General features: G+C 40.5%; 1 protein-coding gene across 1 annotated transcript; it reads left to right on the forward strand.

Annotated features, from left to right (window-relative positions):
- Nucleotides 1–313: 313 nt before the first annotated feature.
- On the forward strand, nucleotides 314–18317 carry gldc (glycine dehydrogenase (decarboxylating)). The gene is made up of 25 exons (XM_061038472.1): nucleotides 314–757; nucleotides 929–1007; nucleotides 4179–4314; nucleotides 4729–4893; nucleotides 5011–5088; nucleotides 6190–6337; nucleotides 6687–6883; nucleotides 6977–7073; nucleotides 7245–7350; nucleotides 7498–7637; nucleotides 7882–7962; nucleotides 8135–8232; nucleotides 9029–9113; nucleotides 9227–9268; nucleotides 9387–9529; nucleotides 10278–10353; nucleotides 12386–12511; nucleotides 12785–12934; nucleotides 13862–13974; nucleotides 14203–14344; nucleotides 15443–15554; nucleotides 15745–15840; nucleotides 15972–16144; nucleotides 16240–16320; nucleotides 17045–18317. The coding sequence occupies exons 1-25, from the start codon at nucleotides 470–472 to the stop codon at nucleotides 17183–17185; spliced, it is 3093 nt and encodes a 1030-aa protein (XP_060894455.1). The 5' UTR covers nucleotides 314–469; the 3' UTR covers nucleotides 17186–18317.
- The last annotated feature ends 105 nt before the right edge of the window (nucleotides 18318–18422 follow it).

The raw sequence follows: 18422 nt of genomic DNA on the forward strand, positions 1-18422 counted from the left end.
GGCGCTGAGTGTTGTGTCATACTTTCCCATGTCTGTTGCAGCTTTATAGCCACATGCACTCATTAACACTGAGCACACCTTAATGTTAATTTGAGACTGACATGCTCAGAGTGGACTTTGACGCTGACCCTTGCTCTTGTAATAAATCAGAGAAACTTCTCTGCCGCTCTCTTTTTTTTTTTTTTGTCTTCTTTGTAGTCAGTGGAGGGTGGGCACGTGAGAAAGTTTAGCAGCTGTTTGACCGTGGCTCCTCACCGCGTCACGCAGCATCTCCTCTCTGATTGGTCCGCTCTTGAACCACTGTGCAGTTGTATAAACTCTGCAGTTTGAAGGAGTTGGCAGAGCCTCCTGCAGGGATCGCATCAACCTCAGTGGGGGTAAACTGTGCTGGGCGAGGGGAGGACAAGGCGTCACTTTTTTTTTGTTTTGTTGTTGTTGCAGTAGTCTTGTCTTGGAAAGTGATTTAGAGATGCAGAGCTGCGCCAAGTCCTGGGGGATCTTCTTGGCCAAGTCGGTGAATCCCAGCGCACCGTGCAGGCATCTGAGTGACAAGAGCCGCGTGGCTTGGAAACTTCAGAGCAGGATCCGAAACAGTGGGGCATCCGTAACAACAGCAGCCCGGGCTCTTCGGACGTCTGCGACCGTCTCCTCCAGACAGATAGAGAGGATTTTACCCAGACATGATGATTTTGCAGAGAGGCATATCGGTCCAGGTGAGAGGGAGAAGAGAGAAATGCTGGATGTTCTGGGACTTGAGGTAAGAGTTACTACTCATCCCCCCCCCCCCCTGAAATTGGACGCAAAACATGCTTTGTCATTGAAAGATATTCGACTATAAACACATTTTCTCTGAGCAGAATGTAGATTTTTTTTGTGTGTGTTCTTTGCCTTTTTTCTTGTTTGTATTGAAATGTTTGTTTCCTCACAGACGATCGACCAGTTGATCGAAAACACAGTTCCAGCATCCATCCGCATACAGCGGAGTATGAAAATGGATGATCCAGTCTGTAAGTTTATCTTCATTATGTTTAAAGCCTGTAAAGAAAATCCTCTTTATGTGAAATGTAGGCTACATTGTAATATGGAAAGGGCGGCATGATAAACCTCTACAGGGCCATCTTAAAATGCTGCATGTTGGCCTTTTTCCATCAAAATACAAGATATTCATCCCAGTCGTCTCCATCTATTCTGCATGTTGAGTAAGGCGTTGAACGGAGACAAGTGAGTGGCTGAAATGTAGGTTGCACCTCTATTGTGTGCCGCGGAGCGCTCTCCCCTCTGTTAAGTCTTCCTTTGAACATATTAGGAGTTGTTTTTGCGAAACTCGGCGAGCGGCACCAATCTCCTGTTGGGAAGCCGATGCTCATAGCATGGCAACTGGAGTGTAAAGTTGAGCCCTGAGCTCCGGTCTGAAGTCCAGTTCAATCTGGTTACAGCGTTCACATTACATCACAGCCGAGGGGGTTCCTAATAAGGTGACTTCACTGTGTTTTGCATGGATTTGCTTGGATGTTTTTCCAGATGTTATTTTTATACTATGCATTGTGTGTCCTACATCAGAGCAGCATTTACACAGTAATCCCGTTTAACCTATTCTTCTGATAAAATTCCAGCTATAGGCGCAGGTTAATCTGAGGGGATTGACAGCAAACAAAGAAGCAGATATGGCAGTGAATTAGGTAGCAGATATAACTCCAGTCTCATTTCTGTCATCTTTCAGCTCTGGTGAAATATAAATATTTGATGACTAACAAAAAATGCAAATAGATTTATGCTGGAGGAGAGACTACTATGTGTAAAAGTAAACATTGTAGAAATCAATGATGATCAATATATATATATATGTGTGTGTGTGTGTGTGTGTGTGTGTGTGTGTGTGTGTGTGTGTGTGTGTGTGTGTGTGTGTGTGTGTGTGTGTGTGTGTGTGTGTGTGTGTGTGTGTGTGTGTGTGTGTGTGTGTGTGTGTGTGTGTGTGTGTGTGTGTGTGTGTGTGTGTGTGTGTGTGTGTGTGTGTGTGTGTGTGTGTGTGTGTGTGTGTGTGTGTGTGTGTGTGTGTGTGTGTGTGTGTGTGTGTGTGTGTGTGTGTGTGTGTGTGTGTGTGTGTGTGTGTGTGTGTGTGTGTGTGTGTGTGTGTGTGTGTGTGTGTGTGTGTGTGTGTGTGTGTGTGTGTGTGTGTGTGTGTGTGTGTGTGTGTGTGTGTGTGTGTGTGTGTGTGTGTGTGTGTGTGTGTGTGTGTGTGTGTGTGTGTGTGTGTGTGTGTGTGTGTGTGTGTGTGTGTGTGTGTGTGTGTGTGTGTGTGTGTTACTAGCTCAAAGAATTGCCTGTCCCACTTTCTTAAACATCAAAGATGGTGATGAAAGTCTTTCCAAAAAGGAAAAGATAATCTGTTTTTTGACTCTGAAGAAGACGCAGTGCGTCATAACGTTAGTCTTTTGCACCTTTTTATTAAATGATCACTTAAGTGATTCATGTGCTCCTGTGTTTTCTTTGGTTCCTGTCTTGAAGAAGGTATCCACTGAATTATTTGCTGTACACCTGAAGTCCTTCTCTGAGAGCACTTTTTTGTCTACATTTGTGGAGTGGCTGAAGCGCAAAAGTTTCCTTCTACATGATCAGTTTCCTATCACATCATTCAAAGAAAATCAGATAATTTCACAACCGATAAGCCGAAAGCATGTATTGTTTTGCCTTTTTGCAGGAAATACAAAACAAAACTATAAAGTAATAATGTACCTTGTGTTTTAAAATGGATTCATTTTATTTTGATAGACTAATACATGCTTCAGCTCTTAATAAAATGATACCATATCATGAAACCACTGAAAGATAATCAATTATTATGTTTATTAACTAACTTGCAAAGATTTAAGATGTCCTTAGACACCACATGGTGATAAATAAACACTGACACTGCACTTGTGCATGACTCTTCAACCATAAACTAATACAACCGTAAAACCTGTCAGTCATCTTCAACACCAGAAGATCCAACACTTCGCAAAGAAGTTAGAAATCCTCGGGTACTTTGGCTTTTCCATATCACCTGTCCTTCTGATCTGCCCTCGTGTCAGCCCCTCCTCCCCGATTCTGTCATGTTTCATAATGCGACAAGCCATGCTGAAGGAACAAACTGAAGGCAGTGCTGGTTTTCTGCTTGTTCAGCTTTGGAGGGCTTCAGTTTGCAAAGCCAGCGAGGGATTCTCTCTCTTCAACAATAGACCTCCTGGATGGTTCTGAATCAGGCTTTTTTTGCTGCCCCGCAGAACTCTGAGTCCATGGGAAAGCAGTCCTCCCTACTGACACAACTACACACACACGCACACAGAAACACACATTAACAGCTTACCCTGAACCTGTTGACAATCCCTACGCACAGATTGTATCCACTATGCCACATTTTGCAAATTCACCAGTTTTTGCAAAACTAAAGCTGATGAAGAAGCTGTAATAACTTGTATTCTAGCTGCAGTCCCTCTCACCACCAGAGGCTCAGAGGTGTCTTTCTTTTCCTAAAACAGGAGTTGTCAGGACTCTTGATTCAGACGGGCGGTATTGTCCATTCCTTGGAGTTGCTAGGCAGCCAGGAAGGCCAGAGGAATCTGAGAGGCTGGTTGTGCATTGGCAGACATTCCTCATAGCACCGGGGAATGGGGCTAAATAACTGTCCATAAGACAAGAAACCGTGGATTTAGTTCTCCTCTTAATGTGTTGACAGAAACATGTCATATTTGCGTTGTGTTATCATCCTTAGTTTTTATTACGTTTTCTTTCCTTTTGACCTTCTGATGTCTTTTTTTTAAAATCTCGGTGTCAAAAGCTCAAGTTGTGAGGATTTATTGTGTACTGTAAGTAGTGGCATGCTTCACTTATCTTCATTATCCTATTTTCTTTACAGCACGCTTATCACATGAGACAAAATGCCTGTCATCAGATCTTTTTGCGAATCTTGTTTGACAATAGTTTTCTGTGTCTGACAGAAATGTGGGTAATTTATTTTATTTAAAGCAAAGGGTTTGTGATGTCAGGCTATTTCTCTCTGATCTCTCAACCCCGGAGACTTCATTTTTTTTTTTTTTAGGAATATTTTGTTTAGTCATTCTTACTCCCCATGTAACAACACAAAGCAGACAATAAAAAGACCAAGGTATAATAATGAGAATTAAAATGTTGTTTTTCAGGTGAGAATGAGATTTTGGAGTCTTTACAGAAGATTGCAGCACAGAACAAAGTATGGAGGTCCTACATCGGGATGGGCTACTACAACTGCTCAGTACCACCACCCATCCAGCGTAATCTCCTGGAGAATTCAGGCTGGTGAGTGCCCTCAGGTGACCCTTCCCCGGGGAAGACTTAACATAAATTTGAAAGGGCGCTGAGCTGGTTTACTTTCTAATTCCATCACAGATAACTAATCAGGTGTATTCAGAAGGTTTGGTACTTATTTAAAACTGTTATGCAGAATCAAATTCCCTTCATAGTAGGTCTTGTGACTTGACTAATAGGGAAACAGATGATGTGTTTCTCTCTTGCTTTCTGCTGCACAAGAGCTTCCTTCCCCCTTATCCAAATCAACCATCCTTACCCTTGTTTTCTCCAGAACCCCGGGGTCGTGGGAGTAGTACAATGCATTCCACTGCCCTGTCTCTACTCCTTGAATACCACCAGCTTTGTGCTATTGTTCTTGTGCCCAGACACTCTATTGATTTACTGTGTCGGTCATGTCCTCAGGGTGACTCAGTACACACCCTACCAACCCGAGGTCTCCCAGGGTCGCCTAGAGTCACTCCTCAACTACCAGACCATGATCTGTGACATCACAGGCATGCCTGTGGCCAACGCATCCTTGCTGGACGAGGGAACAGCCGCAGCTGAGGCCATGCAGCTCTGCCACAGGTGTTTACAAGCTTACTAACTTGAGACACGCTTAATCCGTGAGGTGGAGAGAAATCTTTGCCACGCAATTTAATTATTCACTGAGTTTAATTATTATTTCATGTTTACACCTTACAGACAGAACAAAAAAAGGACGTTCTACATTGACCCACGATGCCATCCTCAGACCATTGCTGTGGTGCAGACTAGAGCCAAGTATGTATTATACTCGTACGCAATCAATGTAGGAGCTTTCCTATCCAAGCACAGCTATGCACACATAAAGATATCGAGATGGGACAGGATAACTACAGGCAGCTTTTCTCAATACTAGTATCATTATATTACATGAAGAAAACAACGCTTGCTGTGCAAAATGCTGTACACCCTTGACAAAGAAGGCCTCAAATGAGCATTATGAGACAGAATGTACAGATTCTGTCGAAAGAGGTCAATTAAGCCGGATTTGAAATGAAACCTAAAATAGAACTGTCTGAACACTGACAAACTGTGTGGAAGTGTGGGGGAACACCTACAGAACCAGTCTTCATTCTCCAGAAAATAGCCATAAGAATTATAACTAACTCCAACTACAGAGAACCAACCAACCCACTCTTCATCAAACTGAAAACACTGAAACTGAAGGACCTGGTCAACTTTAAAACCATTCAAATCATGTACAAAGTTAAAAATGATCAGATACTGAACAGTATCCAAAAGTTTTTTCAGAAGAGGGAAAGTAAACAGAATCTCAGAGGAATATTTATGTAAAAAAAAAAAAAAAAACAGCAGTAAGGACTAACATGAAACTACACTGTATTACAACAAAGGGTTTTAATTTTATGGAACAGCTGCAGTGATGAAATGAAAACATGTTAAACGTTAGGACAGTTTTAACACATTTTCAAGAATAACATATTTAACAAATATAAAATTTAACAGTCAGTGAGAAAAATGGAATCAATATCAGTTGTAAGGTCTGTACCATCTACCAATTAATGTGTGTAATATATTATATTTGTTACTTAGTTATCTGTATTCTTTGACTTTATGTTGTAAAGCTTAGCTTTGGATTAATTTATCGAGTCCTACCCCATAAAAGGGGTAGGACTCGATAAATTATTTAACCTCATCCTACACCCTTTTCGAACATCGAGCCACTACAGAAAGTATGCTTTGATTGCTGTTTGCTTTGTTTGTAATGTATACTTTTATTTTATTTTTAAAACATGTTCGAAATAAAATAAAACAAAATGAAATGACATAGATATATCTCAGAGATCAACAAAATGTAATGTTTTCACTCTCATGTTGCAGCTACATTGGAGTGAAAACTGTGCTGAAGCTGCCTCATGAGATGGACTTTAGTGGGAAGGATGTGAGCGGTGTGCTCTTCCAGTATCCAGACACTGATGGCAAGGTTGAAGACTTCACAGCCCTCGTGGACCGGGCACACAAAGGAGGGGTAAGAGAGCTTGAACAGCAAAAACAAGTACAAGCATAACCAATTGGCTATCCGCCTACTGTGAAATTTGGTGACTGAAAATGGCAAGTTCACTGGAAACATTTTAATAAACTGTCTTTTTTCTTATTGCCAGATGTAAATAATAATAAAAAAAGGACTTAAGCTCCACTTAAAGCTCTATGCTGATGACACTGAGGTGTATTTACTGAGAAGAATTTCCTTTGTGCAGAGCTTGGATGTGAATAAACCACTGTGGGTTGTACTGCTCCTCTAAAGGAATTGCTCATGGGACAGAAAAGTCTTTTTTAACACACTGACTTTATTATTCTCTGGTTCCCTCTCTGTCCAGGCTCTGGCCTGCTGTGCCACAGATCTGTTGGCTCTTTGTGTGCTGCGTCCTCCAGGTGAGTTCGGCGTTGACGTCGCTCTGGGCAGCTCCCAGAGGTTTGGGGTTCCGCTCTGTTATGGTGGCCCCCATGCTGCTTTCTTTGCTGTCAAGGACAGCCTGGTACGGATGATGCCAGGCAGAATGGTCGGAGTCACCAGGTAAGACAGAGTTGAGAGGTTATTTATACGTAATGTATATGAGTTACTCAAAAAAGTCCTTTAGGCAGTCTAAATCATTTTTTTTTATTTCAGAGATGCAACTGGTAAGGAAGTGTATCGACTTGCTTTGCAAACCAGAGAGCAGCACATTCGGAGAGACAAAGCAACCAGCAACATCTGCACTGCACAGGTATACTTTTAACATACTATCATTTTTTTTTTTTTAAATAAATACTGAAATAATGGATGAATCGATGTTCCAGCATTGAGGTTTTTTTCTTCATTTCAGATAATTTATTATTTCAGGGGGTTATTTTGTCTAATCATTCTTGATCCTTATTGTTCAACCTCTGACTCCCAGGCTCTCCTGGCAAACATGGCTGCTATGTTCGCACTGTATCATGGTCCACAAGGACTCAAACACATCGCTGAGCGGACTCATAATGCTGCTCTAATTCTTGCAGAAGGTAAATATACATATATATATGTTTTGACCTGAAATCATTGGACTACATGTGACACACTGGTGACCAATGATTCCTTTATTCATTCTTTCTTTTTCATCCACTCCGAGAATGCCCTGTTTCTGTAGGTAACTGTACTCTTCATTTCAGGTCTAAAGCGAGCAGGACACAGGCTGCACAGTGACATGTTCTTCGACACTCTGAAGATCAACTGTAGCGTCGCAGCCAAAGACATCTATGAGAGAGCTGTGCAGAGAGAGATTAACCTGAGAGTCTACAACGAGGGAGTGGTGAGAACTTCTACCATTTAAAAAAAAAAACAAAAAAAAACAAAAAAAAAAAAAAAACAGTGAACAAAGATTATAGCCTCGAGTCAAAACATTGTAATCTATCTTTTGCCATTTATTCAAGCGAGCTGTTGTTTCACCTGAATATTGTTTAACATCTGAAACAGTCTGCATCGCAAGGCGAGAGGCTTAAATATCAGAGTCATTCTGTTGTTGAAATGTGTTTTCCCACTTTCTCTGTGGACAGGTGGGTGTCTCTCTGGATGAGACAGTGACTGAAAGGGACTTGGATGACTTGCTCTGGGTCTTTGGCTGTGAATCCTCAGCTGTAAGTCGTGTGTAAATGTTCACTTCCTGGTGGTTACACTCTATCAGTTGCCATTGAAATGTATTCCTTAGCTGAATTATTGTCTTTGTCTTCAAGTTTGCAAAGTGATAGTTTATGAAAGCTGCTTGAAAGTAACAAGGTCATCTCCTTTTTATGCAATGCTGCTTTTCAGGAGCTGATAGCTGAGAAGATGGGCGAGCGGGTGAAGGGGATCATGGGAAGTCCTTTCAAGAGGACCAGCAAGTACCTGGCCCATCAGGTCTTCAACAGGTTGGTACATTCAGTAAAGTGTCCACTCCTTAAGCACACAGCGTTGCATTATTCCAGTGATCACAAACTGCCCAGACAAGATACGTTTTATGATTTTATGATATGTTTGGCATCAAATCTTAGAATCTCATGTTCCATGTTGATTGTGGCTGTACTTTATTATTACCATATTCCATAACTGATGAAGTGAAGTGTTCAGCTTTTTCAGTACTGAATATTTATTGTGAAGCTGTGCTGTTTTTCTTCTGGTGTTACATTTCTTATGTTTGTTGCCTCTCAAAACATAAATTAGAGCATGGCTTGTAAAATACTCAGCTATTTCCTTTTTGGTTTGAAAAGTCCTTAAACATTACATTTCTTAGACAAGAGGAGTGCCAATAACTCCTGCTGCTCTTCATAAACATGGAGCTCATGATCGTCTTTATACCCCATTTATGCTTTCTTACAAAATCTGGCTTGAAAGTTTTGTCCTGTATAAATCGGCAATTAGAGCCATGGTGGCAACACAGCCATATCCCTTGGCTCCTTTTTGAGGAGCATATTATCTTTTATTAGTGTTGTAAAAACAGTCAAGTGTCCCAAGCTTCTAATGTCCCAAGTCCTCCGTTTACTTTCTGACATAATCATTGTGACATTAAAAAAAAAAAAGAAAAGCGTGTTCAAAGTTCCCACGATCAAACTCAGTGCGCAGGTTTCTGTTATGTTTCATTGTTGTTGTAAAATATCTGTTATTGTGATTAGAGAATATTATGCCCTTAAGTAATCCTACTGCTGTCTGATGAATCTTTGTCTCCAGTTATCACTCTGAAACCAACATTGTGCGATACATGAAGCGTCTGGAGAACAAGGACATCTCCCTGGTGCACAGCATGATCCCCCTGGTCAGTAACACCTAAAGTCAAAGACAGCATACTCAGATTGGCAAACAACTTTAACTCACATCAAACCATATCAGAGAGTTACGTTGTGTTACAATGTGTTTCTTCTTATTTAGGGCTCGTGCACGATGAAGCTGAACAGTTCCTCAGAGCTAATGGTAAGTATTTCATATCATGTTGTCTGAGTTACAACATGACAACCCCTCTTTCATGGTCAAGAGTTAAACCTTACTTTTCAGATATTTTGCATTCATTGTTCTCCTCTTCTTCTTTAAGCCAATCACCTGGAAGGAGTTTGCCAACATCCACCCCTTCGTGCCTCTTGATCAGGCTGACGGCTACCAGAAGCTGTTCAGACAGCTGGAGAGGGACCTCTGTGAGGTGACGGGCTACGACAACATCTCCTTCCAGCCAAACAGGTGAGAACAAACTGCTGAAGCCAAGACGTGCATATCACAGACCTGCACCTGGATGCTGCCACACATCAGGCGGCGGTGTTAACGACACCAAGGCGTCGAGAAGTCATTAGTCCAAGATTTCATTAACAGCTATAAAACATTGGGGAAAATGTTCCCGATAAAATAATGGTTCTTCCTTTAGTTTTTTGTCTTCTTCAAGCAGCTCTGAAGAAGCTTTGAAGCTGCTTAAAGCCCCCTTTTTCCTTATATTTGTTTGCTTTGTACAAATTATGAGAATATTCCACCATAAACCTGGGGTTAATGTAAATCTTTACCCTCCTTATTTGTTCCTAGAACATTAACATTAAACCAATGTTATGTTTTTAAATAGATGAACTCTGAAGACAGGCAATCACTTTGGTCTCCTTTTCTTGGAAACACTAGACTGGAACTGTGATTTTCCCCTGGTGTCTAACTTTTTTGTAGTTTATTTCAGACTAAACTCCGTATCTAGCACTTCATGCTTCATTTATTAGCTTTTAGCTGATAATGCACACACCCACCTCTGCTGTCTATCACCATTTATCAGCAGCCGAGACTTTATGATAGTACACCATGCTACGTTGACCAAGAGTTATCATGCTGCTAGTTTTCCATCCTGCTGTAAGCAGTCCCCTTTTGGTAATGTGTGCGCTGCTCTTTGAACTGTGCTTAGGTAAGGACATGTGTAGGTGTGTAATACTCTCTTTGTGTTTGATTTGTGTTTCAGTGGAGCTCAGGGAGAATACGCCGGTCTGGCTGCCATAAAAGCCTACCTGAACTCAAAGGGAGAGAGTGCAAGAAGTGTAAGTGTGCTATCAAAAGACAAAAGCCTTATTGGAACCCCTACCATTACATTTATGTTAAGGAGCTATTTGTAAGAGCTAACAGTATTAAAAAAAAAACTCTAGGGCTTATCTTATCGTGTTACCTTACATAAATTGGTTTGATTGATTATGCTTCAGTCTCCACATTATCCGCATTACAGAAAAATACTGTTAGGAAATACTCTGACAAGAAAACACTGTCATTCCTGGGAAAGACATATAAATCAGAATCCAGTAGCTGCTTGCTTAGCATAAAAGCTGAAATACTTAAAAAGTAAAAGAAAAAAAAGAAAGAAAGGACTTGGTTTTATACAATCATGTGTGAGACTGTGTCTTTGCCCAGCACAGAGACTTTCTTGATACTTTGCAGTTAACCCTATGATGACAGTAGCTCCTGTCCAGAAAATAGTTCCACACATACAACCCACAACTTGTCTTTTTTGAAAATAAAGAAATGACCAATATCTTGTTGATTAACCAGATAGTAACTAGCTAATAACCAGATAATGTTACTACTGGAGAGAGTCAGGTTAGTCAGTGCTTAAGCTAGTCTAAGCTAACTCTCTTCAGGCTATAGCTAGACTTTCATGATTGCACATTAGAGTGCTAAAGCTAATCATACTTTTGGCAACAACAATAAAAGTAAATAAGCTTTCCCCCTCCTAAGATTTCAAAGGATCACTCTATTTTCCTTCTCATTTGTATTCATCTAAAGAACTATTAGGAATTAAAGGAGCTAAATCATGTAACCCTGAAATAATCCTTAATATCAACAGAAGTTCAAATCAATGAAACTCAGCTGGTGAACAATCCTGATTTAAACTGAAACTCTCGAGACGATGAAAGCCCTTCTTAAAGCAATAAAGCAATCATTTCATTGCATTTCTCAAATGTATTATCTATTATTATGACCTTGGGATACATGGGTTATATCTAAGAATGGTTTATCACCAGTAGTGTCTGATTTTGCTGGCTGTCTTCACCTTCAGGCTGACAGAGGTTAACAAAGCACATACAGCCTGAGGGCCTGACAGTCAGGTTTATTGTTCCCAGGCTACAACAGGTCACTTCGACACCCACATAATTATCTTGGTTAAAAAAATCCTTAATTATCCTGACTTTGTTATTGCAGTAGCATGAGTACACAGAGAGATAAGGCTGATTAAATACTGGCTGACTAAAGACGATAACTTGTTTTTTTTAATGGCTACCTCATAGACACATCTTAGATAGTGACCTGATCTCTAGAAACAGTCAAGGTCCAAACTAACAACGGCATGTGCAAACAGAGGGGCTGAAATCGCTGTGATCCCACCATAGGCTGCCTGCTTTCAAGATTCCATATTTGGAGGTTTTAAGACTTTGCCGAGCCGGTGACTTGCTGTTCTGTGTTTTCCCAGTCAGTCATTTGTCAATGTTTCCCAATACACAGGACTAAGTGCCCAGTTTTCTTGTGTGACTAAGTTGCAAAATGTCATAAGTGTCACCCTAATAAGGGATACAATCAATTAGTGACCTGCTGGCAGGTTACATATTAGTGCCAGTGGTGGGTGTTGGCTGGATGAAAAATCAGCCATGGAGAGTTAGAGCTAGAGCATTCCCTTTAACTAAATTAAGCAATCCCTGCTTTTCTTTTAACAATGAATACTATTGTAAGTGATTTATTTTACAGTAAAGAAACCTAGTTTTTTTTCCAAAGATAAAGTCAGACTCACTCAAAGACACATTCTAATTAAATAGTTAGTAGTATTAACCATCAGTCATGCAGTTGAACATGGGTTCATAATTCCTTTGGCTTTAATATATCACCTCCCTGTCATAACACATGAAGGTACTAGGCCTGCCATGTGGAGGACATTGGTTTAAAAAAAAAAATGTTTTTATCAAACCTGCATAAAAAGGCTACAACACCTCACAACTTCCTCACCCTCTATATTTCTATTTTTGGCTCCTCAAGGTATTTATTGTCCAAACTTTGCTGCTACAGTGATGTTTCATTCTTTCACTCCAGGTCTGTCTGATCCCCAAATCAGCCCACGGCACCAACCCAGCCAGCGCTCAGATGGCTGGCATGAAGGTTCAGGTTGTGGAGGTGGACAAGGACGGCAACATTGACCTGGTACACCTCAAGGCCTTGGTGAGAGCAGGATTTTGTTTTATTTTGTTTCATCCCTGTGAAAACAGCTGAATGTTAAGTTTAATAACCCTTATGACATCACCAGGTTGATCACTTGTTTGCTCAGAGACATTAAGTCTTAACCATCTTTGTTTTGAGTTTGAAAACTGGAGTTAAAGTAAAACTAGTTTTACTATGCTTTATTTTATTTGTCCGATCATATTTATCGTTGCTCGTCTGTCCCCATCACTCCATAATGTGACCTTATGTCCTAAATCCTGTCCTCTATTCCAGGTGGATAAACACAAGGCAAGTCTGGCAGCCATGATGATCACCTATCCGTCCACCTTTGGTGTGTTCGAGGAGCGTATCGGAGATATTTGTGCTCTTATTCACGAGAACGGTGGCCAGGTGTACCTGGATGGTGCTAACATGAATGCTCAGGTGAGAAAACTAGAACAGCAGTGAAATGTTCACTGAACTCTTGTCTGTAAAAAAACTGAAGGCTAATAGGATAAAGGTTTATAGATGTGTGTTATCATGCTGTAAATAGATAACCTTTGGTCCCTGTAATATGCAGATGGTAGATTTTACACCAACACTACCTCCACCAATCACTGACAGCCCTAGAGACCCTGCCCCCATCAACCTTTAAGATTGAATTGACTTCTCTTTTAGCTGGTTGTATCCAGTCACATGACTTTTGAATAGAGGGCAGATAAACTTAGAAAGAATATTAGATTATTTTATATATTGAAATTATTTTAAATAACATAAATGGTCATTGCTCCATGTATATACTGTGACCTCAGTCTGACTCATCTCTCCAGCTCTGACTCACATTTCCATCCTCGTCTTCCGGCATCAACTCATGTCTTAACAAACTCTTGAAGAAAAAGTATTTATTAGTAGGGGTCCAACTCATAATGTTGTCATAATCTTACAAGAACAGTCTGAGTCTATGGGAGGCTAAACCAAGCACATTTGGTGAACTTTGGTCGGTTGCATTGCAGTCACTGCAGCTATTTGTCAAACAGGACTGAAGGGATCAAGTAAAACAATTCAAATATCCAGTACCTTCTTCTACGAAGAATAGAGAACAACCCTATGAATAAAGCAAATACCCTTTAAGTTTTAAAAGGCATCCATCTGTATTCTGTAATGTGTGAGCTGTTCTGGACTCCAGATTAGCAATTTACATGGTGTGAAATTACAGGACAAATGTTGAATATAGTAGAACGTTGACCATCTACTAATTTCACACTTTCATGTAGCAGATTTAGTAATCTAGTTTGATTTCAAAATGGTTAGAAAATAGATGTATTTACCAGCTTCTGTGGATAAAATAAGGTTTAATGATCCTGTTTTCAGGTGGGTCTGTGTCGTCCTGGAGATTACGGCTCTGACGTGTCTCACCTCAATCTGCACAAAACCTTCTGCATCCCTCACGGTGGAGGAGGGCCCGGCATGGGGCCAATCGGAGTGTAAGTCCCAAGTTTGACTATTTTGCCCAACACTGTTAAAGAGGGCCATCCAAACTTTTCTGCGCTAGTCCACAATTTGATAGTATTTAAAAAAAAAAAAAAAAAACACAAACCTGCATGTTTATTCTGTAAAAGCAAGCTAATGCAAAACATCAGCGTCATACTTTTCCTTCATTTGGAGTTTGAAACTTAACTGTTACTTGTTACAACATCCGTCTTCTTCAACAGGAAGGCCCATCTCGCCCCATTCCTGCCGAGCCACCCGGTGGTTGCCATGCAATCTGTCAACACCGGCAGCTCGCTGGGCACCATCAGCGCCGCCCCCTGGGGCTCCAGCGCCATCCTGCCGATCTCCTGGGCTTACATCAAGGTTAGTACTGATCATCAGTGATGTTAATGTTGTTTGTATCCCCACAGGGCAACATTAAAATGTGCCAAAAAATATACATAAGTGACAAGGTTAAGGTAGTTTTTGGTTTATTTATTAAATCTGAAACTAAAGCAGATTGACTGAGGACGATAAGGAGCGGAAATATACAACTGGTATCAAGAAAAAACTCAAAAAGATCCCCTGAAGTGAAGTAGTCTTAGTTCTTGCCAGGTTTGTTGAATCAACTGAGAAAATAAAATGTTACTGTTTTATTGAAGTTATCAAAATTCTACAACCTCTATCAAAGCATTGCTGCTTTTTGAAAGATCAAATCTCAAACATTTGTTTAATTAGTTTAACAAAAATATGAGTTGTGATCTTGATAATATAAAAACAATCTAACGTAAACTGATTCTTGACATTTGATCTGTACATATTTTCAGCCATTAAAACCTAATTTCCTCACTTTTAAGTCATTGAAGTAACCTGGCTTTAAAATCAATTTCACGGCAGTCACACACAAACGGTAAATGAGTTTAAAACTCACTGTGAGTGAAGGTCAGGAGAATCTTGTAGTTGGCAGGTGTTTTCAGCAATGTGCATATTTCTGGCTTCTTTTGAAGCAGCTGGGCTTCCTCTCATTATCAACACAAGTTTTCAGGACTCAGAAGACAAGATCATTGCTAAGAGAAAGCAGATTCAATTTTTCTTAACTGGATGATTCATCTTCTTTATTGAGGTTCTTTTTGTCACAAATGATGGTCAACTTTACTCTATTTAATCCACATGCCCACCCAGCCCACCAGACCTGTATCCAATCATTGTATTGAGTGTTTTTCAAAGGCTTGTGAGGCAGGGGGAAGCACACAACCAAAGCAGACAGAGACAAAACAAAAGTGTAAACATACGTATAATGGGCTTACATTGTTGGATTCTACTTTCCAGATTGCATAAAATGTCTAAGCAGAGCCTCAGAGAGAATATCTTCTCTTCTCTAGATCCAGATGTTACGTAATCTCTTTGAAGGACAGAGACTGTGGAGAAGTAGGAGATATATTGAAAATTGCTAACAACATCAATTCTCTGCTCTGTGTTTAGATGATGGGCTCCAAAGGACTGCTTCACGCTACAGAGGTGGCCATCCTCAATGCCAACTACATGGCCAAGAGACTAGATGGTCACTACAAGGTGCTGTTCAGAGGCACAAAAGGTACGGATGCAAAAACATCTCAGGGAGGTCTGAAGTCTATTTTCTCCGTTTTAAATGCACACAATGTTGTGAGAACAGACTTGTGGTCACACTGATCCCGTGTGAAGCGCTGAATCGGAATAAATAAAGTGACATGAAATGAGCTTATGTTCAAATCTGAGGATGTTTTCCTTGATGTTTGTCCGGGCAGGTTTTGTCGCCCACGAGTTCATTCTGGATGTGAGGCCATTCAAGAAGACGGCTAATATCGAGGCTGTGGACGTGGCCAAGAGGCTGCAGGATTATGGTCAGCTGTGTTATTTATTTCTCCATGTAATTGTAATGCCGAATAGGCTGATTATGCTCTAGTCTCTGGTGTCGGAGTCTCGTCTTGTTTTGACATCGCACATTATTAATGATTTTATTTCTTGTGTCCAGGTTTTCATGCTCCCACCATGTCATGGCCGGTGTCTGGCACCCTCATGATTGAGCCCACAGAGTCAGAGGACAAGGCAGAGATGGACCGGTTTTGTGACGCCCTGCTCGGTATCCGACAGGAGATTGCAGACATCGAGGAAGGGAGGATGGATTCCCGCATGAATCCGCTGAAGGTACAGCACTCTTTTTGATTTGTTTTCAGTTTGTATGAGGTGAGGGGATGTATTGTAGCAGCAGATATTTGAGGTCTTTCTGTGTTTGTTGGCAGATGGCTCCTCACTCTCTGGCCTGCATCGCCTCCTCCACCTGGGACAGACCTTACTCGAGGGAGCACGCTGCTTTCCCCCTGGTGAGTGTGGTCTTTAACTTCTACTCACTGCTGCCACTTTTCTGCAGGCTGAAGAGGCTTAACATCAACAATTCATTGTCTCTGTTGCCCTCTAGTGGTGAGAAATAAGAACAGCAACAAAACTAAACTTTATATTATTCCTGGAAAACTTGTAGAAAAATAAAAGCTTTACATGAAGCTGGTCAAATAATCGTTTTCAATGATGATTTTCTGATTTCTGAGTTGATTTATTGGGTTTATAACAGCCTCTAATTCCTCATGATCGTTTGTTTGGGGTCCAGTTTTGAACTTCTTTGAGGTGAAAATGGGGTTTTAAATGTTAATACTTACCTGCCCTAGTAGCTACATGTGTCCCTTCGCATTCATTTCTAATGGTGCATTCATGTATTGTTGGACACATCGGAAAAAACGACTTTCCAAGTTGTAAAATACACGTGAATGCCTGCTCAAGTTGGAGCAACTCATTTATTTTCAACAAGACAAAAAGTTTAAAAGAAACAATGTATAAGTATTTATTTTAGTAATATCTTTAAGTATTAAGTTTAGCAATAATGGTAAATGGGTCACGTTGGTGATGATCGGATTCAGAAAGGTCTTTTTTTTTTTTTTGACCAGCAGTTTTTTAAAACGTGTTTTTTCAAGGAAGTATAATATGTGTCTACATAGTGGAAAAAAACAGGCCAATTACAAAACCGTTCTACATTTATTCTTCCTTTCTTTCCAGCCTTTCATCAGGCCCGAGACCAAATTCTGGCCAAGCATCTCCAGGATTGATGATATCTACGGAGACCAGCACCTGGTGTGCACCTGCCCGCCCATGGAGGCCTACGAGTCTCCGTACGAAGAGAAGAGAGCCTCCTCGTAGACGCTCCCCTAGCTCCACATCCTGATGTCTGGCCGTAGACCTCTAAAACCTCACAGACTCAACATCCATTTACTCCGTAAAAAGAAAGTGGGAGCTCAGAACTGTTCTAGGTAAAAGGTGATCCTCGTACTTTATTTTTTAGCTCAGTCAAACTGTTTTGACATTTGCTCACAGATATCTCAAAACATATATTCTCATGCTCCTAGTGTGTCGTGAAAATAGACAGTCTTTGCTGATATTCCCTTTTTCCAGCTTTGTCAAAGTCAGTTCGTTAGATCATTTAAGACTTGTCTGTTTTTTAATATTAGTGCCCAATAAATTGTGATTCATCCCCTCATGTAGAGCCTGTAGGAAACTTTTAACACAAATGGGTGTTAACGTCTGTGAGGTGGACATGGAGACCAGGCTTTATGGGGTTTCCCTCCTTGAACTTTTTCAATGGACCAAAAGGTGCTACTTTTACTAAGTAGGTGCACCCTACCAGACTGAGGCAGCTTTGTAACACATCTCAGAAAAACTGTGCTTTAAGCAGGGTACCGATCAATTTTAGACTCCACATCAAAAAAGCTCTCAGTGCCTCAGTTTCTGTCGTGTCAAACTGCCTCGACTCTCCCCCTTTTTTTCCCCAAAACTTGACATCATAGGAGGTACTTTACTGTAGGCCTTTTTAAAAAAATATGTTATCTGTTTTCTGAAAATGTTTTAATATTCATTGTGACATATGTTGTAAGAATAGGAGATAGATTTAATGTTAAATTAATTCTTTTCTAATCTACATTGTTGTCTTTAGAAATGGTTCTGTATTAAACGCTTGTCATTAAATTTGTTGATGTATAAAGACAAGTTTGCAATGCTGCCACCTACTGGGGACTTCTATTTCTTTTATAAACTTCGTTGCCCAACAACAAGTCGTAAAAAAATGAAAAAGAATTGAAATCATAGTTTCTCAAAGCTGGCACATTAAAATATATATTGTTTTGTTTGACTTAAAGCTCAGATCTGAGAAAGATTTACTCTCAGAAGCTGGAAAAACAGGCTTCTTATTTTCACCAAACGAAGAGCTTGAGCGTTTTTCCCCCATGGATATATTCTGAGTGAGGAACGCAACTGAAATAAAGATTGTGATACATTAGTGCACTTTAAACCCCCAGCAATCTGGAGAATACACACTGCAGGTTCTTAGAGAAACTACAATATTCATCCTAGCATCAGTGTTCTGAGGTGTTGTGCTCCCGCT

This window comes from Labrus mixtus, chromosome 5 (assembly GCF_963584025.1).
Source record: "Labrus mixtus chromosome 5, fLabMix1.1, whole genome shotgun sequence".
Classification (NCBI taxonomy): domain Eukaryota; kingdom Metazoa; phylum Chordata; class Actinopteri; order Labriformes; family Labridae; genus Labrus; species Labrus mixtus.

What these genes read in the sequence shown, in the direction of transcription:
- gldc (XM_061038472.1), top strand. Translation starts at nt 470, where the DNA reads ATGCAGAGCTGCGCCAAGTCCTGGGGGATCTTCTTGGCCAAGTCGGTG. An exon ending in ACAGTTCCTCAGAGCTAATG is followed by an intron (nt 9,269 to 9,386) that starts GTAAGTATTTCA and finishes TTCTTCTTTAAG; the next exon opens with CCAATCACCTGGAAGGAGTT. An exon ending in AGGGAGAGAGTGCAAGAAGT is followed by an intron (nt 10,354 to 12,385) that starts GTAAGTGTGCTA and finishes CTTTCACTCCAG; the next exon opens with GTCTGTCTGATCCCCAAATC.